At 43.0% G+C, this 27,515-nt stretch overlaps 1 protein-coding gene across 2 annotated transcripts in view; it reads right to left on the bottom strand.

Annotated features, from left to right (window-relative positions):
- Nucleotides 1-27,515, bottom strand: part of CELF2 (CUGBP Elav-like family member 2) — a 527,561-nt gene that overhangs the window by 113,281 nt on the left and 386,765 nt on the right. For both annotated transcript variants that reach the window (XM_068560092.1, XM_068560100.1), the window contains one exon: nucleotides 3,325-3,407. In XM_068560092.1, the coding sequence (XP_068416193.1) occupies nucleotides 3,325-3,407 (83 nt within the window). The remainder of the gene's footprint in view (nucleotides 1-3,324; nucleotides 3,408-27,515) is intronic.

Raw genomic sequence — 27,515 nt, 5'->3', positions numbered from 1 at the left:
GTTAACCTAATGAAATGTCAGTAATAAATTAGGCACCGTGCCTAAGATTTGATCTGTTGCATATGTGTCAAACCACTATTTCTAGAGCAGAGCATGATCAAACCAGGGGAACGACCTCCCCACCCTCCGAAGTTCATTTCTTGCTCCCTGTGTTGAGCTCCTAAATTTTCTCCCTTAATTTCTAATAGTGTATTTCTAGGATTTATGTTGAGCATTTCAGAGGATGTAAGACCCAGCGTCTTTCTCAGTCACATGGTAAGAGACAGGCTTGAGAAATGTGTCCTTGATGACTCTGCACTGTTAAGTAAGGCCCAGATGCTTTGCCCTATACCTCACCACAGAAAGGGTCTCTATAATCCATACATGACATGGGAGGAAGGGTGCCTTTATATAAAAATCTGAGAGCAGACACATCCAACTGCATAAATGAACATCCCATCAGGTTTTCTTCCTCTCCCATACTAACCAAGTTCTTTGCTTCCCTCAAGAATGATAGTCTCTCAACATTCACCAAGTTTGGTTGCGTGATGAAAAGTTGCATATGACAAAACACATCAACTGCAGAAGAAAATTACATAGGGAAAAAACCTCCAACCAAACACCCGGCACTATTTGATCTTGCTTTAAACAGAAAGTTGTGGACACTTTAGAGAAAAAGGCAGCAAGTGCATTTTTAATGGATTTTATCCACAGGAGAAATGATTACAAGCAGAAAAGCTTTAAAGTGTCAGCTGGTGATGCATTTTTCTTTATCCCTTTTATTTTTATTCAGAAAGAAATTGAAGGCATATGGCAAAGTGCATCATTAATTTCTTATTAATTTCATAATATGAAGGCAACCAGTTAAAATAGTAGTGTTACAACTTTAAATTACCGAACTCACTTGGTAGTTAATGAGAGATTTAGCACAGCAGGGATTCTGTTAAATTAAGTTGTTCCTTCACATCACAGTGGGAAAACAGGTGTATATTGGTTTAGAATTATGGAAATGTTGACTAATTCCAAGGCTTGTAATCAAACAGAAAGGCACCCTGTAATATTTTTTTCCCCAAGAATATGCATTAATCTTTTATCTGGTCCCTTTTCTTCCTGCCCACCAAAGCTCCCAGCTGATAGGAAACCACTTTCATGTTCTTCCTGGAGCTGTTAAGGGTGACGCTGATCAGATAAAGCAATACATAAATGCAAGATGTGGAACTCTGTTCCCACGCACCTAATTTGAAATGGCAGATGTAGCAATACTGTGTGCACTGTGAAGGCTAGGAGCTTACAAATCAGACCTGACTTCTCACAATTTTCATTTAACCCACCTCAAGTAACTGGGCATAGGAAATTGAACTGGATAGAAAGAAAGCCGAAAACAATCCACAAACCATCTTTTCCAACCCCAGATTTCTTGTCCTTAATAATGGGTTTCCAAAATCACCATCCCTGACTTCTGCGTGCAGAATTTTTAAGGCGAAAAAGAGACATGGGCAACATTTTTTTTTTTTTTTTAATACAGAAGATACTATTTGTTTGCTGAGAAAAGGGTCAGAGTAAAATGTCCCAAGTGGGAGCAAACTCATCAGTCATTTGTAGGTTTTTCAACATGGCCCCTTCATCAGATTACTTCTGGGTTTGCACCTTCACGTATGACAATTGCATGTTAAGAGCTATGTCCCTCCTAGTGGAGGTGATGAACTCAAATTAACCAAGCTCTGCATTAATTGAAAATAGGATGTGATGTGGCCTCTATACACCCTAAATGCTAAATAACAACTTATCATCAAGTAATTTTTTTAAACATACCTAGAAGGGATTTTGTACACTAATGACTGTAAAGTATTTCTTTCTAAAAGGAGGAATACCAAGTGGGTTTTGGGTTGGATTAGGAGCCTGGGAAATAAAAAAAATATTTTTCTACCATTGCCAGTAAATATTTAACTTAGTTGCTTTGTTCAGTAATGTAACCTAACGCTGCAACCTCCTAGAATGTACGTTGGAAAAATTCCATTTATACAGAGAATGAAGCTGAAATGATACTTAAAAAATCATTAGGCAAAGCACTTAGACCCAGGAAAATCTCCCTTACTAAAAACCACCTTAGAAGTTTCAGGCAGAAGTAGTTAAAGTTGAATTGGGAGGGAGAATTCTGGTATCACACTTCCTTTTCTGAACCACTGTCTCTCTGATTTGCTCACACAAAAAGGGGAAAACCAAAGTGGTGTGATTTGAGACCAAGGTTCATAACTTATTACTTTTTTGTTATTACGAAGCTAATGTTTTGAAAACCTTCTACTGACTGTCTTGCCACTAAAATATTATACAATTTTCAATTGCGCTAAGGTGAATTAAACAAATGCTATCTTTTCCGGGGGTGACAGGGTATCAAATGACTTGTGTACATAGGTTAGCACGACAGATGAATGATAAAAAGTTAGAATTATACCCTGAAAACATTAGGGACATCATGTTATCTTTCTTTTACTATTATCAAACCAGGTTTCAATAAAATCATTAGCATAGCACTGATTACCAGAGGTTCTTCACTATCACTTACACAAATCATTATGCTATTAAATTAACTCATCCCTGATATTTGAGTCAACAGGGAAGATATCCCAACAGCACGGAGAAATTTATACCAGCATACACTAGATAAAACTGTCACAGCCCCCCAGAAATCATGTATTCTGATGAAGTAGCTATAGCCCACATCAGTTCATTTCTAGTGAATGGTAACAAGCATCCAATATTACTGGGAAGGAAATGGAAAAAAATTGTAAGCTTTGTATTTTCTGTTCTCTATCGACATGAAGCCGCAAATTGGGCATTAAAACATTGACTTTGTTAACCACCGTTGACTGTTTAGAAACCATTAGGAGGTTGAATATTATGGCTGTGCAGGGTACATTTTTGTCCTTTCAAAAGAAAAATCTAAGGACTAAATTTGAAAAGAGGCTCCTGGTGAGTAAAAGCTTTTCCTTTTCCATTTGCTCCTCTCGTGCGTGTGTGTGTGGAGTCCCCCCCCCGCCACCCTTTTTGAAACTGCAGCCCACCCAGTACTCTTTGCAGCCACTGCGACCCAGTGGGGTCACTCTGATTTTCTAACCAGGGGACATGCTCTCTGAGAGGTCTTTCTGTCAGCGGTAATGCCAGCGTTTCTTGAGGGGCTGGCCAGCTGCTCTGGCTGCTGCAGGGGGGACGGGGGGTGGGGTCAGCACACCCACCTCAAAAGCCCAAAGTCATTTTTGGCACTAAGAGCCCATCACTAGAACCTTCAGTTGAAAGGACCATTTTCAAGCAATAAAGTGATTTTGGTACAAAAGTAAACCGACTCACCCCAGGTAAAGTTTTAATATTGTGCAGTGCATTCTGGGCCTCAAGTGCAGCTTTTCTTGTATAAAATGTTACGAAACAACAACCTACAGAGAGAAATGAAAAGGTTTTAGAAATTTCTGTGAATGCTTTGCTTCGATATAATGGAGACTGGGGCGAACGAGTCATCTACTTAAAAGGATGCGCAATTTAAAAATAAAGTGCACGGGAACAGTAATAACAGCTCAAGCATTTACACAGCGCCTTTCATCCTAAATCATATTTATTAGCTTTTCCCCACTTTGGGGAGTCAATTCATAACTGTGCACCAACTACCGGGAATCCAGCTCTTCAGGAACGAGGGCGGGAGGTGGTGGGCGACTTGTTAGTGGGACTTGTGGTGCACCCACGGCATCCAGCGAAGTGCTTAATCACAAGCACAATAGCAAAAACTTACATTAACTATAATTTTCTTAAAGGATATCTCCAGAACGTCACCCTTTTAAAACACTTTCTCAACTCCAAGGTTTAGACAGCTGGATAATAAGCTCCCTAGGAGCTGGGATTGTGCTTTATTCTTTTTAACTTCCACCACAGTACATAATGCAAAATTCCATACATGAAACACGCAATGTTTGTTCGCTGAAATGAAAGACTCTATTTTAACCAGTTGAGGAAGTAAGCTATGATGCGGTGGGCATATGCTGAAACATGTTTGCAGACTCTGTCCCGTATATTAAATATGGCTGTGGTATGTCAACTGGTAACCTCTTGATTCCTCGTTTCTCAGAGCTGATGGGAGTCCAGGCTGAAGACCCCTCCAAGAGAGACCAGCATATACCCTCTTCCCACCCAACTCCCTCCACCAAAGAAAATGGTCTTGAAAACTTTTTACATTCCTTCTGCATTCTGAAGGATGGCTGACCCCTTCTTCAACCCGTATCTAAATATACTGGTTAACATACGTGGTTAAACCAGAGGAAGATACCGGTTAATTATCTATTAATTAGCATATAGTTTCTTAGCACAATCAGGCTTAGAAAAAAGGGACAAAAACTTTGGAAATTAAAAGAAAAAAGATGCTGCCTCTGACCTGGGCTGCCTTGGATGAGTTGGGCTGAAAAAAAAAGCAGAGAGATGCAGTCACCCAGATTGTACATATTTCATCCTGATCCTTATCCTAATGCTTGGAGAGATGGAGAGAGCCTTGAGAGGTCCTCAAACGCCAAGTACAGCAAGTGGCATGAGAGAAATTCACAGCACTAAGGCATCAACGTTGGCTCTATTTAGGGGAATGATGTAAGTGAAGAAATGTAGCACAGCTGGAGAGCAGGAAGTTGGCACCACAAACCATCAAAGGTTCAAAATCATACACTGGCATCTACTTTTCAAAACAAAACTCATTCAAAGGAAGAAAATAAAGTACAATACCATCCATAAAACATTCCAAAATGCATATGCTTCCTCCTTATTTGGCAAAAAAAAAAACAAACCTGGAACCTTGTTGTCAAATACTTGGTTTCACTGGAGTCTACTGAGATTAAATATGTAAGACCTCCACCTCCTGGACAAAGGAGAGTATGATCATAGCTCCTCGGCACTTAAAAAACTCCATGCCTCCAAGGATCAGAAACTCTTAAAGTATATCATTTGCATGATGGAGGGATACGAAAATTATGAAGTGTCCTTAAAGAATCACAGATAGACAGAGTGTTCCTTTTTATATGAGCTTCCCATTTCAGCTATTTGAGTTCTTTGACCAGAGTTCATTTGGCCATGCTGCCTGGTGGTAGATTTATTTCCTGAACTAATCAAATTAATGTGTGATTTCCAGCTTCAATGGCATAACCTAAGTCCAGAAAAGCTATAGGAATTGCTTCAAATCAAGGAATGATGTTAAACAGCAGAGTCAAGTCCCAGCTTCCAGTATCCATTGTAATCACTTTAAGAGGAAGAAAAATTATATTCCCCTAGGCTTGATACAGAAGGAAGAACAGGGAAAGAAAACCATGGTGCAAAAGAATATTTAAAAAGAGAATGTATAACTGAATCACTATGCTGTACAGCAGAAATTAATACAACACTGTAAATCAACTATACTTCAGTAAAATTTAAAAAAAAAGAAAAGAAAAGAAAAGAAAAACAGGGAAAGACATCATCTCTGTCTTCCAAAAGCTTCTAACAACCAGACTCTCAGTAAGTTCTCCTTTCTCTCTCCTGGGCTTCTGGGGTTGGCTTCTGGGTAAGCAAGCAATGAGGACGCTCTGAACTTCAACTTCAAAATCGAAGCTACAAACTCTGATGCTTTCAAGCAGGTAGATTTTGAGGGTGTGATACTTAAAAAATAGAAGATTTCGGATGCAGTAGAAGTCATAAGGCAGTCTGCATGCCTGGAAAGAAGGCAATTAAGGAAGAATGATCTCAGCAGAAGGAAGACAAATGCCAGTCTGGCCAAGCTCAGAGCTAAGAAGGAAAAGTTGAGGTTGGCCTAAAAGAACAGTGTAATGACAAAGGGAATGGAAATTGTGAATGACACATGATAAGATAAAAGCAACGAAGAATAAAGATGATGTAAACTGAAGGAATCTTGTTGTTGGGCCACTGTGGACCCAACACACAGTGGTCTCAGGAATAGAGAATCCCTTCCTGTCTTAAACACCCAAACAAAATCCCTACCACTTCCCATGGCCTGAAATTCCACTGGGAAGGTGCAGTTCATTTGCTATTTAAGTATTAAAATGCTACCCTTGAGGAAGGTAATATGTAATTGTTCCTAGCTATTTACACCTTGAATTTGGCAACTTCAAGTGCTTCCCTCTTGAACAAGGTTCTTAGTGAACAGAAGGTGGTTTCTGTGTTTGTTTTGTTTTGCTTTGAGAAAGGGCAAGTTTGAAGCTGATGTCTGAGCAGCGTGGGATGGGGGTGAAGAGGGGCAAGAATGCAGAGAGGAGTCTTAATGGACAGAAGGGAGATGGAAAGATATTCCAAATCTCGAACTCTTTCCAATTTCATCCAGGGTCCACTCTGCCTATGCAACCGACAGGGTGAAATCAGGGATTTGTCACTACAGATCCTCTTTGAACTGTGCATAGCTTTGAACTCTTTTACTCTAGTCCCATCTAAACAAAGACCCTGGAAGAACATGCCCCTCGAAGCTCCAGTTCTAGTTGTAATACATACAAGAGTATCCTGGACACCACTGGTGATACGCCTAACCCCTCACTGCTCACCAACCCCCAACCCAAAAGCTCAGCTCCATAGGCACCATGCTTGGCAAGCAAACTTGGGACCTTTGAAGGAGGTATCCCATCTCCAGGTGGGCAGAGCCCCAAGGCTCAGTGAGTAGAGCTCGGGCTGAATTTCTGCCCCGACTTGTAGCCTCAGCTGGGCACCCTCATGCAATGAACCACTCGCACCAACATGGGGGCTCTGGGGGAATCTCACCCCAAGACTTCTTTTGGTTTCACACATTCGGTTCCTGAATGACTCAGTGGAAAATACCTTACTTCCTCTATACCTGAGTTACTTTAGCTGCATCACCCCTAAAGCAGTGAATAAAAACCAGGTCTGGGGACTTCCTTGGTGGCACACTGGTTAAGAATCCGCCTGCCAATGCAGGGGACACGGGTTGGAGCCCTGGTGCAGGAAGATCCCACGTGCCGTGGAGCAACTAAGCCCGTGCGCCACAACTACCGAGCCTGCGCTCTAGAGCCCACGAGCCACAACTACTGAGCCCTCGTGCCACAACTACTGAAGCCCGCGTGCCTAGAGCCCGTTCTCTGCAACAAGAGAAGCCACCACAATGAGAAGCACACGCACTGCAATGAAGAGTAGCCCCCGCTCCTACTTGCCTCAACTAGAGAAAGCCTGTGTGCAGCAACAAAGACCCAATGCAGCCAAAAATAAATAAATAAAATAAATTTATTAAAAAAAACACACACCAAAAAAACAGGTCTGCCTACCACTCCCTCCCCCTGAAAAAAAAAAAAAAAACCCTACATGGATATATAACCAAAGGGTTTCATTCAGAATAAATTTTTTTTTAACAGTCAAAATTATTCCTTCCCTTTCTTGGGCTAAAAATGTCTTGCACTTCATTCAGCATGCATACTAATTGACTTAATAAAAGTAATGTTTCATTAAGTTATCAGAAAGTCTGCGGTAGAAATACTCCCAATTTCAACATTCATCTTAGAGTCAGCCATTTGTGTTTTTCCCCCGATGGGACTCTTGCTTCTATGAGTACTCTCCCAGCTAAACAACCACAGACTTTTTTAGGAGTCAATCACTTGGTATACTCACTTAAAATCTTAGACTCATTGACCTGCAGAGATCATTTCAACACAGGAAGGGAGAAATATCATTAATGTTTGCCCTGAGACGGTGATCATCATGGCAAAAGGCCAGGGAGCGACTCTAGATCCTAGAAAACCCGTGGAGGTGCAACAGGGTTGGAATTTTCTTTCCTGCCTACCCTAACTGGATGGACAGCTGTTAAGGGAACCACCTGGCTTTTAGATTTCCCCGCACCAGCTGTAACTCAGGTCTGAAATTTACCGGATTCGTTTGCAGGTCAGCTGCAACACCAGATGGCCCAGCAGTCTGATTCGGGGGACAGACCTCCCTCCTCCACCAGGCTCTGCTTCCAACATCATTGTAAGGTGGGTGGTTAAACGCTGACAACAGCCCCGGGCACTCTTCAATGGTCAGCGGCTGCGACGTGCACCTGAGGTGACCACCCCTCCGGCGTCAGCATCGCTCCCAGAATCCGCTTTCCCTGCTGCCTGTGGAGTGCAGAGCAAGGCCTGCTCCACGTCATAGACGGGAAGCCACCTGCCAGGGGACGCCGGGGATGGGCAGAGCCGAATGCTTCAGCCAGCCTCAGCCCTCCTGTATACTGCTCTGTGCGGCTTCACATTTTTCTGCGCTACCCGTCTGACACAGTCTCATAAGCACTCGCACTTTATAATTCTTGCCACCTTTATCCACTGGCTCTGGAGTTTCTGCCAGTGGCAGCAGCCAGCTTAGGAAAGATAAACATGATGTCCCACGCCCAGGTGACTTCGTGGCATCCCACTTTCCAAGAGTTTCAACAATTCACTGTGTTAATAAGAGCTCTGGATTTCGGAGCAAAAAATTAAAAAATCCATCTGTTGCATGTCTATTTATCAGGCCCATCCCCTTACGCCTCACCATGGCTCTTTAAATTCACAGGTAGCACAGGTTAGGGGGTAAAACTCGAGAGGTGATTCCAGAACCAAATATCAGTGTTTCAGGCCTATGCAGAGCCTAACATGCCCACTAGTGATGACTCCTGTACTGAACCGCAAGAGACGCAGCTGAGGCTACATACTGCAGGGGGTGTCACGTGAAAGCTCAGTGGCCGTTACCATCTCCCTGTGAATTCACTGTGCGGCTCAACTTTGACCACCTGGCTGACCCCTAGGAAGGCCACTTAAGACGGATCTGTTTGGACGGGGAAGAAAGTCTAGAGAGAAAGGTCCTGGGGTACAGAGTGCCCATCGCGAGGGCCACCGGTGTGAGGCCTCCCTGTGAGCATCTCTGGATGGTCAGGAGGCACCCAGGGGACGCTGGGCCCCAAGGGAACGAGCCAGGGGGACTGGGAGCCTCTGATGGCCCCGATTCCCACAGGTTGGCAAGTTCAGCGATCTGGTTGCCCATGTTCAGCTTGTAAAGCAATGTGTCATCAGGATCATCACTGTGTGATATGATTAGACCATCTTGTACCGTAAGTTGAGAAGGGTAATCCTCAGAGACGCCAAGAGCTACCTACTCCAAATAGGGTAGTTGGTGTCTGACTATATTTCCTCACAAATACTTTCTGCTGCCATAAAAAGTTCCCTCGGGTATTCTGCTGGCTTCACTGCTGAATAATCTGAGACACTGTGACGAGGTTTTTGCTGTTTCCGAAGATAAAGCCTCAAAGAAGACAGGCCAGTGGTCTCTCTACACACACATACACACATACACACACCGCCCCCCAAGTAGTGTACTTAAAGCCATCAAGAAGACACTCAACTTTACTGAAAGACTTTAATTTTAAATGATCAAGTAGACTTATCCTAAAAGAAACCATCTGGATTATCACCAGTCTTTTCAAACCACAGCTGTTTCTCTTGGAAAGCCTAACTTGGAAACTCCTGGTAATAATACTCACAGGGGGAAAAAAATGCACTACTTATGTAGAGATAACCAGTTTATATCATGGCCTGTCCTGAGTCAAACAGCACTTAATTTACATTCTTCCGTGTGGAGGGCGGTGTAGACACAGCCTGAGAGAACGGTACTGAGATCAGATTTGAAAATTAGTTCTGCCCTGAAGAAAACTGACACCATACTTGTTCAAGAAACTTCTCTGAGGTTACCAAATTGGGGAGGAAGGAAACTAAGGTTTGATGCTCTGAAGACACCATTTTATAAAAAGACAGTTTTCTTTAAGTATTTGGCTCTAAAATATGGACAGCATGGTAGTTTTTTACTCTGTGTGTTTGGTTTTAAAGAATCCAGGTATAAAGATGGGAGGTCAGTGACTTGAAAGGTTTGCAATTATTGAAATAGTCACTTGTCTGCTGCAGGGTAGAAATTTCAGATCATATGCCAACAATTACACTCTCAATAGCACAGGAAGCCAGCCCTACGTATGGCTGGTCTAGTGGAACATTCCTCACGATTCTCCTGGAGCCACCAGCTCCCTCTCCTTGAAAGGTTGCTCCCATAAATGGGAGAAAGGGCCTTTTTTGGAACGTTCTAGTCCTGATTGTTAATACTTTTTCTGATGCAACTCTTCAGTAACATCTTAATATGGGAAACTGTGGAATGTTTTCTGAAATACAAGCAACTAGACAACTTGAGGATAGAGGAGAGAAGGTGAAAAAATGATTTCCCACAACGCTGTGGCCAAGCTGGTAAAATAAAAAGTACTTCAAGTTCGGAGCTTCTGGTGTTGTGTACGTGGACACCTGTCTCCCCAAGTCAACTCTGTCCTTGGGGTATAAAGAGGGGTCATCCAGGTCCTCAAGGTCACTCAACATCTCGTACAAGAAATCTGCATCACTGTCAAAACCTACACAAATAAACACTTGAAAACAACCACAGAAAAATCTTGTGCTGATTGAATTGTGTACGTATTTATTTCTTTAAAAAAAAAAAAAAAGGAATAGCCCCGGCAGAGAGATTCAGTTCAAGCTGTATTTGAATTCAAGACAGCAACAGGGTCACCATGGTGTAAACTGAAAATTCCTTCAAAGGCTGCCTCTGAATTCTAAGGGGCCGTCAGATCAAGAGACCAAGGCCCTGCGAGGCTAAATGACTGAACCTGCTACGCTTTTTTTTCTTTCTGTGAATGAAGCTCTCTTTTGTCTACACATTTGCAAGCAAAGCAAGTGCTCCCTTTACACAAGTCCAACTGCAGTTGGGATCTTGACTTCGTGTCGAGTCAGTTGCACAGTTTAAGTCAAAAGAGGATGGACTTCTCATTGCTGCTTCCTCTGATCATCTGTTTTCTCCCCCAATCTCAACCACTATGTAGAGGATTTCATGCTTCTTTGAACGTTGTTGATCTCAGTGGTGCACTTTATGCTCAAGTGAGTCTCCCACATGCTAAGTAAGGTTTTGACTATCAACCATGGGCTTACCCACTGCCAAGACCCTTGACTTTCAGTTTCTACAAGGCAGTTAAAGGTTCAAAAACCCCATCAAAAAATACCCTGAATTAAATTGTTAAAGTAAACTTAGCACTGACCTTAAAAAAAAAAAAAAAAAGAAGTAGCCTTCCAGTGGTCTAGGAGATGACCCTCAAGAGTCTTGAGGAAAAGGACAACGGCAAAATGCCATCCTTCCAAAGAACACAGATGCTTCAGGAGGCAAACGGGTCCTCTGGAGAAGCACGGATGGATCGCTTTCCTCAGCCTAAAGTCCACCCCCCAAAAGAACTGGCACTGCCGGTTAAAAACCACATCCAATGCACTGTTATTAACTTGGGGCCCCATGGTCCTAGGTCTTTCTTTATTCTTTCTACTTTGTCCTCAAAACATGGCTTGCTTTAGAGGAATGTAAGATGGGACTTAACACACAATGCTACTGATGTCGCAAGCTGCATTTAAAATTCAGTCCCCTGGAACCCTCCTACCCTGTTGGTGGGAATGTAAATCGGTGCAGCCATTATGGAAAACAGTATGGAGGTTCCTTAGAAAACTAAGGATAGAGCTACCATATGATCCTGGGCATATATCTGGAAAAGATGGAAACTCTAATTTGAAGAGATACACGCACCCCAATGCTCATAGCAGCACTGGTTACAATAGCCAAGACATGAAAGCAACCTAAGTGTCCATCAAAGATGAAAGGATAAAGAAGATGTGGTACATATATACACAATGGAATACTGCTCAGCCATAAAAAAGAATGAAATTTTGCCATTTGAAGCAACATGGATGGACCTAGAGATTACCATACTGGGTGAAGTCAGACAGAGAAAGACAAATATTACATGATACCATTTATATGTGAAATCTACAAAATAATAGAAGTGAATTTATTTACAAAACAGACACAGATTCACAGACATAGGAAACAAACTGATGGTTACCAAAGGAGAAAGGTGTGGGGAGATATAAATTAGGAGTATGGGACTAACATATACACACTACTATATATAACATAGATAAACAACAAGGACCTACTGTATAGCACAGGGAACTCTATTCCATATCTTGTAATAACCCGTAAGGGAAAAGAATCTGAAAAAGAATCAATCAATCAATCTATCTGCCTATGAACTCTATCTATCCATCCCATCCACCTGTCACTATCTATCTACCTATCTATCTTTCTGTCTCTCTGAATCACTTTGCGGTATACCTGAAACTAACACAATACTGTACGTCAACTATACTTCAATAAAAACAATAATAAAATTCAGTCCCCTGGCTGCTAAACACATTTATGTATTCCCTAGTATGATTTCCTTATCGTGGCCCCCCTGAACTTGGATGCTGCACCAAGGTGGCTGTAATTATATCGACTGAGATATCAAGGAAAAGAATTTTAAAAAGCAGCGCAGCAGAAATTCCTTAAATGGTAAGAACCTGCAAGAAGATGAAAGGGTTTTGTTCTGCATCCTTTTTTTTTTTTTTTGCTTTAAACTCAAAAGTAAGAAAAAAAAAATTAGAGGAAGTTAACGTGTCATCTTTCTCTTGGCTTCTATGCCTGTTCCATAGAATCAAGGAATTTTACAATTAATTAACTCGAGTCACCCAACTCTCCACCCCCCTCCCATAGCATGCTAGCCAAAAGCCCACAATCACACAAGTAGCTCAGAGCAAAGGCAAAACCACCCACATCACTAATGGTTCACAGCCGCCTTCAAAGTTAATGCCTATCATAGGAGAGTTTGCCATGAACCACCCCTGATAGGTTCTGCTTTCCTCTGAAGGATCCTCAAGACTGCTTCAACCTCCTCTCATGTCACCGAAAATGCCTTTTTATACCCCAAACCTCCCGTTTTAAAACTTCTAACAGTCTTCTCTAAGACAAAGCAGTTTTTTCTCTCTCTATGTAAAAGTGGGACTTCCAGAGCGAGAATAACAGCTACCCAATACAAATGCCACATCCTGCAGAAATCAACTTTTAATGAAACCGTATCCAATTAGCTTATTTTTATAGAGTTTCATATAATGGGCACCCTGATGTAAAAAGTAATACCATCTGGCCATTACCTCGGAAGCAGACGGAGCCGTCATTCTGCTTTCAGTACCTGAATTATGTGGACACCACTGTTTGGCCCACCAACTGCAATCCCAAGGGAATCCCCAGGGAATTTCACTGACAAAGCAGGAGCTGTGCTTATGACTTCTGGCTGCCTGGGGCGCAGATCCTATGCTCCTCCAAGAACCCCGACTCATGTCCCCAGCAGGAGGACCCCTAGACAGTAAATCAGTGCCAACTTTTCAACCAGGGAGAGAGCGCTGATCTCACAGGGCTCCGTGCAACCCCGCACCCTTTCCTGAGACTCTGCGCCTGACACGCTGGGACCACAGTCGGTTAATTGGCCACAAGATCACAATCTGCCCTGGTGACTTTTCTTGGAGGAACCGTCTCCTGATACGCCCATGGCCCTGTGAAGTGAGGCACGCTCTCCAAATCCTCTGCCAGGCAAATGGAGTTTTTTCTTTCTTTCTTTTTTTTTTTTGACCTAGATTAAATCTACCGCATTTTTAAGCCTTTTGGGAAAGCAACCAGGAGGGATGTGCATGGATCTGTGTGTACTGCAATACTTCCTCACCAATTATTATGTAAATCCCAACAACTGCAGGACACAGATCGAAAAGATATCAAGGGCAAAATTGCTGGGATCTGCTTTTTCCCCTTTCCCTGGGCCTCTGAAATAAGCCACTTAGGTTAAACCATTTCAGTGTAATAGCTGTAAAAGTATCTGAAGAATTTTAAAGTCACCCTTTCCCCTGATGGGACAATCACTGCACGTAGCTGTTTCTTAAAGGCTCCCACTCTGCTCTAGGCATTGGAAGGTGAGTTTACGGTGCCGTGCGTGTCTGCCGAGGAGTCATGGGGACAGAATGTAGAGGGCAAGCAGTCTCCTTTGTTAAGAAATGCAAAGGAATAAGCAAACTGTGGATTTGATTAATTTGTATTTCTAAAATATTAATTCTAGAGTAGGAAGGAGGGCTATAGTTTTTCTTTCAAGGTAAGAAAAAAATAGGTTGAACATGACAAGCCAACAAGAAGGCCATACTGGGTGGTCTCCCTAAAGTCAGTGTGTCTGGCCCCAATTCCTGGGCTGGTCAGTCCCCCACGAGTCTTGGTGGCAGAGAGGGTTCTAGGGGGCATGGCAGCAAAGGCTTTTTCTCCAAGGGTCCAGAGGATTGAGCAAGGCCTCAGGCTGAGTTAATCAAGATACCTTGACATAGATTAAGGAAGGTGTCCCAGGGTTAAATGTGGTAGAAGATAATTCCAATTAAAAAGGATTTAGTTTCAAAAGCACCGAGGGACCTCATTAAAAAGAAGTTTCTAATATAAGGTTATTGTGTAGTATGCGTTCTCTTGGGGACAGGATGTTGTTATAATTAGGAGTCTGGTGGCAATGAGAGTCATTTTCCTGTGATTCTCAATTCAGCACACTGGGCCATGAGATGCTTCCTGGCCAGACCACTCTCGTAAGTCTCAACTTCACTGTCCTGCTTTGATGGCCGGGCAACTTGTACTTGCCAAGTCTACACATTCAGACCCCTTATGTTGGCTTCAATAAAATACAGCTCAGCACTTTAGCACTTACCAGTGGTATCACTGGTATTCCAACTTCTTATGGGCCCGTTCTAGGTGGGGCTGGACTCTTTTATAAGAGGCTTTGAATCCAGACTAGAGCCAAGGTATTTTTCCTGTTATGGGGGTGAGGAAAGTCATATTTATTTCCTCATTCTGATCTTTACGGGTCAAAATGAAATAGAGGCAAACTCATTGGCTATAGAAACTGTATGTTGGCTCAAGTAAAGCTCTGTCCTTGTTTTAGACTTTTCCTGTAGCAGATGGCTCCAGAGAGCTGATATTCATGGGCGTTATAACCGCCTTGTCCACTCCCATGAAAACTAAGGCATCTTTCATGTGCATGTAGATCAGGGAGGGAGATATTTTTACAAATTGCCTGGAACAGCAGAAATCATATAAGAAATGCACTTTTGTAGCCAAGTATAAATTGATGTTCTAGGGATAACAGGCAAGCATCCTTGGTCCCAGAGTTCTCAGGGCAGAGACTATGACAGGTTTCAAAGTGGCCCTGGATATTTCCTCCCTGCTCTGTTCATAAAGCTTTGCTGAGTAAAGCAGTCATCCTTTACTAGCACTTCAGACGGACTGGGTGTTGGACACATTTCTGAAACTCTCTAAGCTGTTTTTCCTTACTTTTAAAACGGGGTAACAGCAGCTCTATCCCAGGGTTATTAAACAAGGTAACTTATGAAAATGTATATAGACCACAGGTCCTGGTATATACACTGACGTGCTTAATAAATGTTAGAGATTATTGCCCACCGTAAATCTGTTACGTTCCTCCATAAAGCCCCTGGCCCACACAGACCCTGTGCAGGTGCCCTACGAGGCAGGTGAGAGACAGTCAGCATTACCCTGATGATTTAACAAAAAAAAAGCCCCCGAGGTACAGAAAGGCAGCATTCGCAGGCCAGCCGCAACTTCACGCTGCTCCCCACTGGCCTCTGGATGGAAGGGAGGCAAGCGAGCCTCGTTTGCAAGTGATGACCATACACCCGGTAACAGGGTTTGGAATTGATTTTGTTTTCTTGCTTTCTGAAGTAATTACTTGGAACTGGCCAAGTCCGCCCATTTGCATGGCCCTTGAGGACCCTGGACATCCATTTACATGGCCTCTGAACAGTCAGTCCATTTTAATGGAATCATTTTGAGGACTTTCCTTTTCAGAGTACAACAGAATTACCCCCAACTGTACACTTGATGGTACTCCCCCAAGAGGCAAAAATTCCCTAAAACAGTGAGTTATTTGAAATAAACCCTGTGGCTGTCTAATGAGCATACCTGGGTTTCATCACTATAAACCTTTAACCACGGACCTGTCATTTTCCTGTATTTTACAGCAACCTGGGAGGGGGAAAAGAAAAAAGAGCAGTGATCCTGGGCTCTGCATGAAGAGGTGGGGTTCTAAATGTCAGGATCAGGAGAGGGGAGGAAGGGACACGTGAGGAGGAAGACTGGGGACAGATGTAGGCATCCCCTGAAAAAAGGGGTTCCCAGCAGCTGGATTTCATTTTGAGAGTTGCCATCACACGATGATAAGACACAAGAAAAAAAAAAAAAAATCACTGCCTGCTTGGTGAACTGCTGTCCCCTACAGTGAACCTGCTATAGTGGTTCAGTTGTTACTTCATTATCATGCCACCTAAGGACCACCTTTGAAGGTAGGGAGCCACTTCTGAAGGTTCCTTGGTCCCCTTCACAAGGCACAACATGAAGTTGGGCATGTAGGTGCTTTTGAAATACTTATAGATTGACTGTCCTCAGGGCCTTTTCCCATCTGCTCGCCTCACAGCAGTACGGTTTTCTTTTAGACTTCATGTGTCATGAGTCTTTCTGACTTGGACTACTGGTGATGAAGACGGTCTGTGCAATACTCTTGAATCCATTTTCTGAGAAATGACCCTGGTAGGGCCAGTCAATTTCTGACCTGAGGTAGCTGTGGTTAGATGGTTAGGTGAAATAGATTTTGACCGATCCATTTAGTAAGTTAATGTATACACAGTACCAAGCTCAGAAATTGGGCACACAGAAAACACGAAGGAACGGTCAGCTTGTTTTCTTCCTTCTATTGTCTGGTATCATTTTGGGGGTACTGTAAAGGTTTCTTCTATATCTAGAGTGATCCAGAATTTGGAGAGTGCGAGGGGGAATATTAGTCATTATTCTGGGACAACAGATGAAAAGCGAGCTGTCGCAGGTAAACTCTACATGCCCCTTCTCCACTGAGATCTCTCCCAATCCTGACTCTCCTCCTTTGGGCTTCATCCTTATGGCTTGAAGCTCAGATTTATATTAAAACAAAAATTCCTTGGAAAAAACAACACTATGATCTATTTTCCAGTGATTTATACTAAAGTATAAATCAATCGCTCACTACAGGCTTTGATAAGAGCATACACAGTGAGAATGTCAGGGTTGGGGCATGAGGTAGTGCCATGGAAAAACTCTGGTGGCTGGGGAAAAAGAAACTTCACTCGTGGGCTTCCCTGGTGGCGCAGTGGTTAGGAATCCACCTGCCAATGCAGGGGACACGGGTTCGAGCCCTGGTCCGGGAAGATCCCGCATGCCGCGGAGCAACTAAGCCCGTGTGCCACAGCTACTGAGCCTGTGCTCTAGAGCCCCCAAGCCACAACTACTGAGCCCACGTGCCACAAATACTGAAGTCCACGTGCCACAACTACTGAAGCCTGTGTGCCTAGAGCCCGTGCTCCGCAACAAGAGAAGCCACCGCAATGAGAAGCCCTCGCACCGCAGAGACCCAACACAGACAAAAATAAATAAATAAATTAATTAATTAATTAATTTAAAAAAACCCAAAAACAAACAAACAAAAAAACTTCACTTGCATTGTAATTTCGACAAGGGCTGGTCCAGATTTGACTGTGATGCAATTTAAATCTTGGACTGGAGAGCGGAAAGGGGCCTTAGTAATCATCTAGTTTAAGTCCCTATTTCCAGCAAAAGAAACTAAGGCACAGAGAGGAAGCATTTGGACTGGCAAAGCCTGAACCCCAATCTCACTCTTGACAAAGACCTAGAGATGATAATACCAAGTGAAGTAAGACAGACAGAGAAAGACAAATGTCATATATCATTTATATGTGGAATCTAAAATATGATACAAATGAACTTATTTACAAAATGGAAACAGACTCACAGACATAGACTCACAAACTTATGGTTACCAAAGGGGAAAGGGGGGGAGGAGGGATAAATTAGGAGTTTGGGATTAACAGATACACACTACTATAAATATAATAGATAAACAGCAAGCACCTACTGTATGGCACAGGGAATTATATTCAATATGTTGTAGTAACCTATAATGGAAAAGAATCTGAAAAAGAATGTGTGTGTGTGTATAAATGAATCACTTTGCTGTACACCTGAAAATAACACAACAGTGTAAATCAACTATACTTCAATAAAAAAGGTGTTTAAAAAAAAAAAAAGAACATCGTGCTTCCTCATTGCTCTAAATCTCAACCCAGATAAATAGCAAGCATGGCTTTCCATTTCTCAGAAAATTAAGTAAGTATTAACTGATGACGGATACAAGAAAAATATAATACACGGTCCCTGCACTTGATGTGTTTAATATTTAGCTGCAGAGTTAACTGCTCATTCTTTAGCAGGTAGAGAGAAGACTCATCTTCTTCGCCAGAGACTCTCTCCCTCAAAAACCTCAGAGGGAAAAGGTGAAATATCTCCTTGCTTTCAAGATTATGGAAAACTCTACACACTGGCTGATCAGCAGCCATTGGGCTTCACTCGAGAATAACATGCCATCCATCAGCCTTCCTCACCCTGCACAGACGCTGAAGTAGTATTTGATCTAAGAACTTTCGTTTTCCTCCATCTTTGCCAATGACACTTATTCTTCTGTTAAACCTTTTAGAAGAAAGGAGAAAGGAAATAATACCCCGCAGTTTCCCATTCCATCCTCTGATGACTGCATCAAGATGGATTTCCAAGTCTTCAGCCCCTTTTGAACTGAAGGGCTACTGCTCGTCTGGATTTCAGGCAAACACACACGATGATTAAGATGGGGGCAGGAAGAAAGGCATGTTGTAAAACACTCTGCAAAGAGCTAAAAGGCTCTAGGCAACAAAGATCACTGGTATGGGCGAAGCCTCTGCTGAACTCTATTGCTCCCTAATTGTGCAGATAACAAATGATAATAACACTGCTTTGTAGTTACAAGAGATGTTCTCCCACCACTAAGGGTCTCGTAGTTAGTTCTCAATTTTATTCTATCATGAACAGATCAATAACTCAAGCAATCTAAAATAGTGGCCACTGCAAATATCTTTTCATTGACTGTACTGTCCTGGAATACTTTTTACGTTAGTGAGAGGAAGAGCTACCTTCCTGGATATAACTGTGTTAGACTAACCCTAAAGTTTGTTTCAATTCCCCGAGCACATCCACTTTGTCGAAAGGGACGTGGTCCACATCACTGCTGGGTAGCGTGGAGAAGGCAGTGTAGGATTCAAATGCACCATGGAAAGCACCACTGGAATTCCCCACATCTTGTGTCACTCTTCTGGAACGTCTGGAAGGCTGGGTGGAGCAGCTTTCCAGCCTTCATTTTTGGACCGAGGTCACTGATAAATAATCCAACCACTATTCGTCAAATGTATTTATACTTTTAATTTCCATGATGGTAGGTTTCTAAAGGATTCAACATTATGACAGGAGGGGTAAAAAACTCCGATGAGTTCTTTCCTTGTCAGTCTTAGACAGTGAACTATGTGTTAAAGAGCTGTCATAAATGGATATATTCCAAGTAGCTGATATAAACCATAAAAATAACTATGTGTCAAAATGACTGGTGAACTTGATCAACTAAGTGATGCAATCAGCTAATTCGAAGAAAAATTCAGGTTTGGACAGGTGTATAAGTATTACACGCAAGAGTCACTGTATAATCTTGTCTATACAGCGAGGCCTGTAGCTAAATCCAAAGAGTAAAGGGTGTCAGGAGTTGGGTCTCCTTACAACATGGCATTCTCAGCCTAAGACTGCAACAAATGTACAAAATACCTTTCCACAATCCAATTACCTCTTAAAACAGTGTTTCTCAAACTTGCCTGAAGACCATAGTCGCTTGTTTATAAATTCCTTGGAACCAACCCAGGGTCCTCCCATGGGATCAGGATTTTCAGGGCCAAGGCCTGGTCATCTGTACAAGTGTCCCCCACGATTCTTATCCTCTGGGGAGCCTGGGAAACACCACCTGTGGCAGAGCCCACCAGCTGCCCATCCAAATCCATTCCTCCCACGGGGCCAGGACTGCAGCAGAGGTCAGGGTGAGGCCACGTGGGCTGGCTTCTTGCCACGTGACCACATACAGTCTAAGGGGACATGAGCAGAGTGATCCTTGCTGCTTCAGGGCCAGGCCTTTTAACAGAGCAGATATAAGTCGTCCACATTTTCCTTCCTTTCCTTCTGGATGGATGCACATGGCAAACGACAACAGCAGCAGCAGCAACAAACCCAGGGGAAGGCCGAGCCACAAGGTGAAGAAGGCTGGTTCCCTGTATTGCCACGTGGAGGAAAGCGGCCACCAACCCAGAACACCCAGAAGGGATTCTTGACATGAGCAAGAAGGAAACTTTTGTGTTTGGAGTCCTAATACATTTTTAGGCCTATCTGTTATAGGAGTTGAGCCTCTCCTGATTACTACAACGTCAAATGGTAAAAAGTATATATATAAAAATATAGTTGAAACAAGGACAATCATGTTGGTGCTCTTCGGCCCACACCTTTAGCACAGTGTTGGCGTCCTGCCCAAAGTAGCTGTGTTAAAAACACACCAGAAGGATCGAAGTGAGTGTGCTTTAGAATTTGGTTTCAGAAAATTAGAAGTTGGTGGACAGCTATAGAAAAATCAGGTAGATAAAGTGAGTGATGCATTTAAACCCGTATTTAATGGCTTTGTGGTGAGAATACTTTTTTTTTTTTTTTAAACAAACCACTTGGCAAAATTGACTAGATTTGCAGGAGGATGTAATCTTGATAGGAAAGCCTAACATTTCAATCCACATCGCTAAATGATTCCTAATTTCATCTGCCTGTTGGTGAGATTTAGTCCAGGAACACAAGTGAATTTTTTGTCTCCTCTTTCAATCTTTTCTCTCTTCTTTTTGTTACCACTTCTCAAAGAGCTGATCCAGCAATTTAGGTTTATCCCCCCCACCCCTTCCCTCTACTGCTTCTCCAGCCCACTAGCATCTCAAGTGGGTCTGGGGACCAGGCAGGGCCTGCTGTGCAGGCGGGTACAGAAATCTGACCTAGAGAGGTCTCAAGGGGTCTGGACCAAGTTGGCAGAGGAAGGAGGCCGTCTCCTGTACCATTTTCCTGGGTTGAGTTATGGGCTAGCAAGTAGTGTCTCCAAGTCCTTTTGGTGCCTAGATAGATCTGCAATTGTTTTAAATCCCTCCAAAAAAATTCACAAAAATAAGCACATGCCCAAATAAAACCGAATATATGCGATATCAAGGTGTAGCCTACGAAAATCTAGGGAACAGGTATTTTAAAAATTTAATAAATTCACCTCTTTTCTTTATCCCTGTTGGTTGAGAGTTCATGTGAATCTAAAGAAGTATACAGAATACTAAGTATCTTTGCGCTAAGAAGATGCTTTGAGTTTTTTAGCATTGTGATAGAGGGACAAAGAAAAATTAGTACTTCGAACGGAGGTGAAGGTGAGGTTGGACATGAGAGATACCTACACGGAAACACGATTCCTGAACAGTTTGTAGGCAGCATGGAAATCATATAGGCTAACGGGTTCTTGCAAACTATTTCTTAAGCCTCTAGAGTGGCCCCAAAGAATTCATTTACTCCACCCACCCCCCAAACCTCTCACAGGACCGCCAAGGCAATAGCTGGAAAGTGTGGGTGCGTTTGAACATCATTCACTGTCTCCAACCACAACTAGAAATCTGGAAGGTCCCTCAAAAGCTGTCCCTGGAAGATCTGCCCTAAAATATATTCTCTGGAATGCACCTTCCACGACCCAGTTTCGCGACATTGATGCCAGGGTGTCTCTGGGCGCTGGCTGTGCTGGAAAGCTCCCAGGTGGGAAATGCAGGCCATCTAATCAGGGCACATCTAGGTTATCTGGAGCCTGAAGACTCTGACTGGTTTTATCTCATCAGACTTCATCATACCCCTTGTTCTATGTTAAGCCTTCCTCAGTACTGCTTTAGGGAAGCCATGCAGAGATGGTAGGGAGAGTTAAAAGAAAAAAATTCTAAATTTCCAGCCGTCAAGCCTAACTTCTTGCCTGTCAGCAGCTTTTGAAATATTGATGGCGTTTTCCCCCTCCTAACAGACAAGCTGAGTGGAGTCTGGAGAGCCCGCACTTAACTGTGACTAGAAATAGACTCTGTGTAATTAAATATATTTTTCAAGAGAAGGCGTACTCAGACGGGAGGGGAGCCACACCCATCGATCCGCCTCTCCAGGCCCGATCTGTCTAGTGCAGACTCTGGACAGTGCAGTAATATATGGGCCTGTTCTACGTGCAAGCCTGACATCTACTTCTGGCGCATCTAGCCGGGTAGCAATACGATGCGGGGCCCATGTTCAAGTAACAACAGAAGAAGTGTTTGGCTGGAGGGACGGGAGTCTGTCTGGGAGTGATTTACTGTATATTCAAGAGGGAAAGAAGCAGACAAGAGGTGATGAGCAACTAACTGAACAGGAAGAGTAAATCATCACAGAAACAAACAGGAAGCATCTTGCACCGTCTTCTTAACCAAATGGCTTCTCACTGTCCCCAGTTCAAGAGGGTGGCGCCAGAGACAATATTCTCGGGTTCTAAGAAAACTAACATTTCTTCCTTGATCATCTCTCACCAGTAAAAAAAAAAAAAAACAACCAAACGACCATACATGATACCTCACCCACCTCTACAAACCCCTATCCATGAGGCACCCCTCCTTACCCAACAGAGAATCTGTTCTTGGGCCACGCAATGAGAAGTGCCCCAAATACAATTAATTCATTGTATTCTTTTTTCTCATGAACTGAAAAACTTACATTCTACCCTCAGTTCAAAGACAGGTTGTGTAATCTCACCGGCAGACCGTTACATAACAGATTTTATTCTGAGTCTCGGGTCTTCCTCGAAACATCAATAAGTAGTCTATGGATTTTTTGCAAACGTCTTTGTAAACAGAGTTATTATCCCTACAGACTACATAGTTTATGAAAAAAATCTATGATGCTTTTCCTTCAGATGAGCTTTGTAGAAAATGCTAGGTCTGAAGCTGACCAAATAACCTTTCCCTTTCAGGTCTTCTTCAATACGTGGTGATGAAAGGAGAATGCTAAAAAGGGGACACTGGTCTGGAATTTTTTTTTTTTTTTTTTTCAAATCCCCCTGACTTTAGATATCTTCTGACTGCTTTTAGGACAAAAGAAAACTCTAAGAATCAGTATCCTTATTTCCAAGGAGCGCTACCTACATCCAGATGAGTGAATGAAAGTCTAGTCTAATCAAGTTTATCTGAAAACAAAAGGTCAAAGGTAGAAAAAGCCACTGACAACAGATTAAGTGTTCTGTCTCCCAGGCCTTGCCCTAAGCTTTCAAGCTCCCAGGAGGTCTGACCATCACAACCCATGTTTTCCCTCTAAGAAGATAACAAAATAGAACTATCCAATATGGAAAAGGACTTGGTGAATGCAATTTTTATCAGTGGCTGCATTCAGCTCCCATGTTTTAACTACAGCAGAATAATTATTTTGGAGACTGTACACTGCCGAGTGGAATAAGCTGTAACACTGAGAGATAACTGACTGATTACACAGCCATCTTTTAAACGTTTCATCAGTCTTAGAACAGCAGATAAAACTATTTCATGTGTACCAGCGGGCTCCAGATTAACCCTGCAGAGTTCAAAACTATGGAATCAAATATCAGCTGATTCCAATTTAAAGCAATAAATCACTGGCGAATGGTGACATAGTTATATGGGGTCTGGTTACCAGGTGACAGTTACTGTACATTTTAATCCAGCTTGTGTATTAAAAAAAAAAAAAAGGAGTATTTTGCAACCGCCTCAAAGCTGCCACAACAATACATTTTTAATGGAGTAATAACAAAACCTAAAGAAATAGCCTTAATAAAACTGTCAGCATCAAAAAGATACAGAAGATTCCTCGTAAAGGCATGAATTAAAATCCGCAGTAAAATATCTACCCATAAAGCAGGCAGGAACAGATTTTGTGCACATGCACCTAAGGTATCAGACACCCACTTGGGAATAAAGCTTTAAGAGTTGCCCCCCGCCACCGTGCCACTGACCGTGTCAGTCAAACAGAAGCAAGATTCTATTCAGCATATTGAGCACGACAGTCCAAAGGCCAGTCTGTGTTCCTTCCACCGTGCATTGTTTAAAAGAAAAGTGGCTCTTTGAGAGACGGCTGATCAATGCTACTACTGCCTTCCTTGGAGGTATCATGCAACCTGGATGCTGAGCTGGATTCTGGAGAATACAGAGAGTGATTTTTGTTTTCTCTTTTCCCTGTGACATCTGATAAGGGCCGCTTTGCTACCCTAGTATCTGTTCACTTCATGGGAACCAGGACTTGAGATGACAATGGATGCCTCCGAAACCACAAAGCCTTTTTGACGCAGGAGAAAAGGGGTGTCCCACGTGGCGATGGGAGGCCCCTGGATGAAGCTGTCCACCTGGTTGAACAGCAGGACCACTGGCCTGAGTCCAAGGCGGTGGCTTTCGTCCCCCGTCTCCCAGCTGGGCAAGTCCCTGACCACCTCCAATCACAGATTCCCGTTCGGTGTACCATCAAGACGCCCGCCCCACCGTGTGTACTCTCAGGGCCATGATGGGGGACAAATGCGATGATGATGTGGAAACGGGGCCTCTGCAGATGGAAGTTATTATCAAACAGGGTGTCTAAACTTGCTTGTTTATAAACCTGGACTGGCGGCTGCAGAAGCTGAGCAGCTCTCGGGAAATCGCTCTCCATCCCTTCTTGTCCTCGACAAGGAGGCCGACCACACTCGCGGGCTCCGCAGGGTCGCCATGGGATGACGGGTCCAAGTGACTCTCAATGACACCTTTATGGGTGTATATGATCACACACTGCCAACCAAGAGAAACAGCCCACTTATGGATTCGAACCATATGGAAACGGAAAGGATAAAGCCATTTTCCAGAGGCTAATGCTTTTCCCCAAGGTGCGGGTGCCCCACAGACGTGGACAGAGCAGGTTTACACGAAAACTCTGATCTGCCGCATTGAAGGAAGAGCATTAATAGCTGTGGACAACATCTGTGAATGAAGACGTTCGAGAAGCCATTATGTTTTTTTGTTTTTTTTTTTAATTTTTATTTTGTTTATTTATTTATGGCTGTGTTGGGTCTTCGTTTCTGTGCGAGGGCTGTCTCCAGTTGCGGCAAGCGGGGGCCACTCTTCATCGCGGTGCGCGGGCCTCTCACTGCCGCGGCCTCTCTTGTTGCAGAGCACAGGGTCCAGACGCGCAGGCTCAGTAATTGTGGCTCACGGGCCTAGTTGCTCCGCGGCATGTGGGATCTTCCCAGACCAGGGCTTGAACCCGTGTTCCCTGCATTGGCAGGCAGACTCTCAACCACTGCGCCACCAGGGAAGCCCCAGCCATTATGTTTTCAACGCAGGTTAACAATAAGGTTATTTTCCCACCCACTCTTTGGCACAGCTGTACTGTTCTTAGCCTCAAGTCGGAGGCGATGTGAAACACGGATTCAGAAGATAAGTGATATATGGTTACCAGTCCAGTTCATGTGAAATATTACTGGATTGGAAACAGGCTGCTTATCGTCTTAGCGATCGCGGCTCCTTTTTCCTCCACTTTTTTAGGAAATGCAGAGTTGGGGTGCTAAGGCCTGCCAGCTGAGCTTGGTTTGGAGTACCTAGGTAATGGTGAATTAACTTGTGTCCTAATTCCAATCTGACGCCAGCCAAAACTTTAAACATGATTTAGCTCCTATCCTGTTTTCCTTGATGACACTGCTTTCTGTATGCTTTGCTATTGGCCTGGATGGGTGTGGCAGGGGTAGAACCAAGTCTGATGATTAGGAAAAAGGAAGGGATAAAAAGAAATGATACTTAAGCATGGCTATCAAGCCTTGTGACCTGATGCAGAAAAAGCACAGAAGCAGGGGTCAGGGAATGCCGGAATTTCACTCGTCGCTGTTCAGAATTGCCTATTTACTGCACACGAAATCTCTCGGTGCCCGGTGTATTTCTGCTCTCTCCCGTGCAGAAGAGAGGCAAATAGCAGTTAACACTCTTAGCGAGCACTATGGGGCTATTCTAGGAAAAGGACAGTAAAAGTGCCAAGTGTGACATTACTCGGTTGTAATAGAAAGAGAGATATTATTACACCTAGAGGTGTGATAGGAGGTGACTTTAAGTTCAGAGTGGAACACTGACAATAAATATCATAGATTTCTATGGCTTCCAAAAGGGCACTTCAAAAGCTCCTTCTGAACTGTGCGGGGAAAGGCACTATTGTCCCCCTTATATCCAGATGAGACAAATGGCACAGCATGCCTAAAAGTGACCCACTGCAAATTATAACTCAGGGCAGAGGCCACTGAGATCAAAGCTCACCTCCATTCCTTCTTGAGATTGTGACTCATCCAGCAAAGAGCCATCAGTATTTTTGTAACCCATATGGCACCATAAAAAATGATGGTGTATTGTTTGCTGTAAAACAGACAGCAAATAAAAACTGAGTTGAACTCCTCCATGGTAAATAATACCTATGGGTGTCTGCAACCAATGTCACTTTCTTCCGGGTTCAGAAACTGCTATCTGATTCAGTGAGTATCTATTAAAATTCAACAATATATTCCTAGTAAGACAGCATAATATATTATGGTGTCATTGATCTTTGCTAATAATTACAAAAGGCGGAGGGGGGGTGGTTAGGAAGAGTTTATTTCAAGGATCCAGGCAATTTCTCTTAACGCAGCTTGCTTTACTTTTCTTCCTACCTGCCCACGATCAGTTTTTTAGATCCTGAATGTCTCAGGATGCCCTTTGCAGGAAAAGAACTTGACGATTCTCAAGAGCTAGATGAATGCAAAGGTGGAGACATATTCGGGTTACTGGGCAAAGGAAGGCTGATTTTCTTATTTCGAAAGTTTCAATTTTCTCATTTTTTCACTTCAAAATGAAAACTCCATTTAAAAATCCTTATTTTTTAAAGCTCAAAGTAAAACCACGTGAAAATTTATAAGACAGAAAAAACACCAAAATGAGAGTCTTAAGATGCGTCCAGTCCCCGAAGGTCCAGATTTCTAGCTATGTGACCGTTATTTCAACAGTAAATCTCAGTTTTCTCATCTGCAAGATGAGGATGGACTAGATACCTCACAGCCCCCTTCCCAGGATTATACTGGGAATTAATACTTTATAAATCTGTAAGGGTAAAGCCCCATAGAAGCACATGCGTTACAGCATTTTTTTGGAAAAGTGATTCCCTCAGCAAAGTAATACAAACACACACGTGAAATCAAACAATGCCTTAAAAGATCATATTCTTTCTGTTAAACCTGCATATTTTTTCCTCACAGCACAAACCGTATTAGACCCTCAGAAGGTGTTATCTTTTCTGCTAAAAATTCACCATTAGGGGGGTTTGATCCACATGCCCACCCCGGTCCTTGAGTGGAACAAACAGGACTGCTTTGCTGAAGGGGGCACCAGGCCCAAGCAGAACCAGTGAGGCACTAGCCCAAACACAGACCCTAATGTTAATTCAATTATACCCCAGTGTCGAAAACCTTCTTTAGTTAATGCAGTTTGTGGTGAAATTTTCCTCTGCACTCATTTAAATATAATTACGGCACTTATCTTGTCACTGTGAAACTTTTCAGTTGTTCTTTTCAC

This window comes from Eschrichtius robustus, chromosome 1 (assembly GCF_028021215.1).
Source record: "Eschrichtius robustus isolate mEscRob2 chromosome 1, mEscRob2.pri, whole genome shotgun sequence".
NCBI lineage: Eukaryota > Metazoa > Chordata > Mammalia > Artiodactyla > Eschrichtiidae > Eschrichtius > Eschrichtius robustus.
This window is presented reverse-complemented; position numbering and strand designations above follow the sequence as displayed.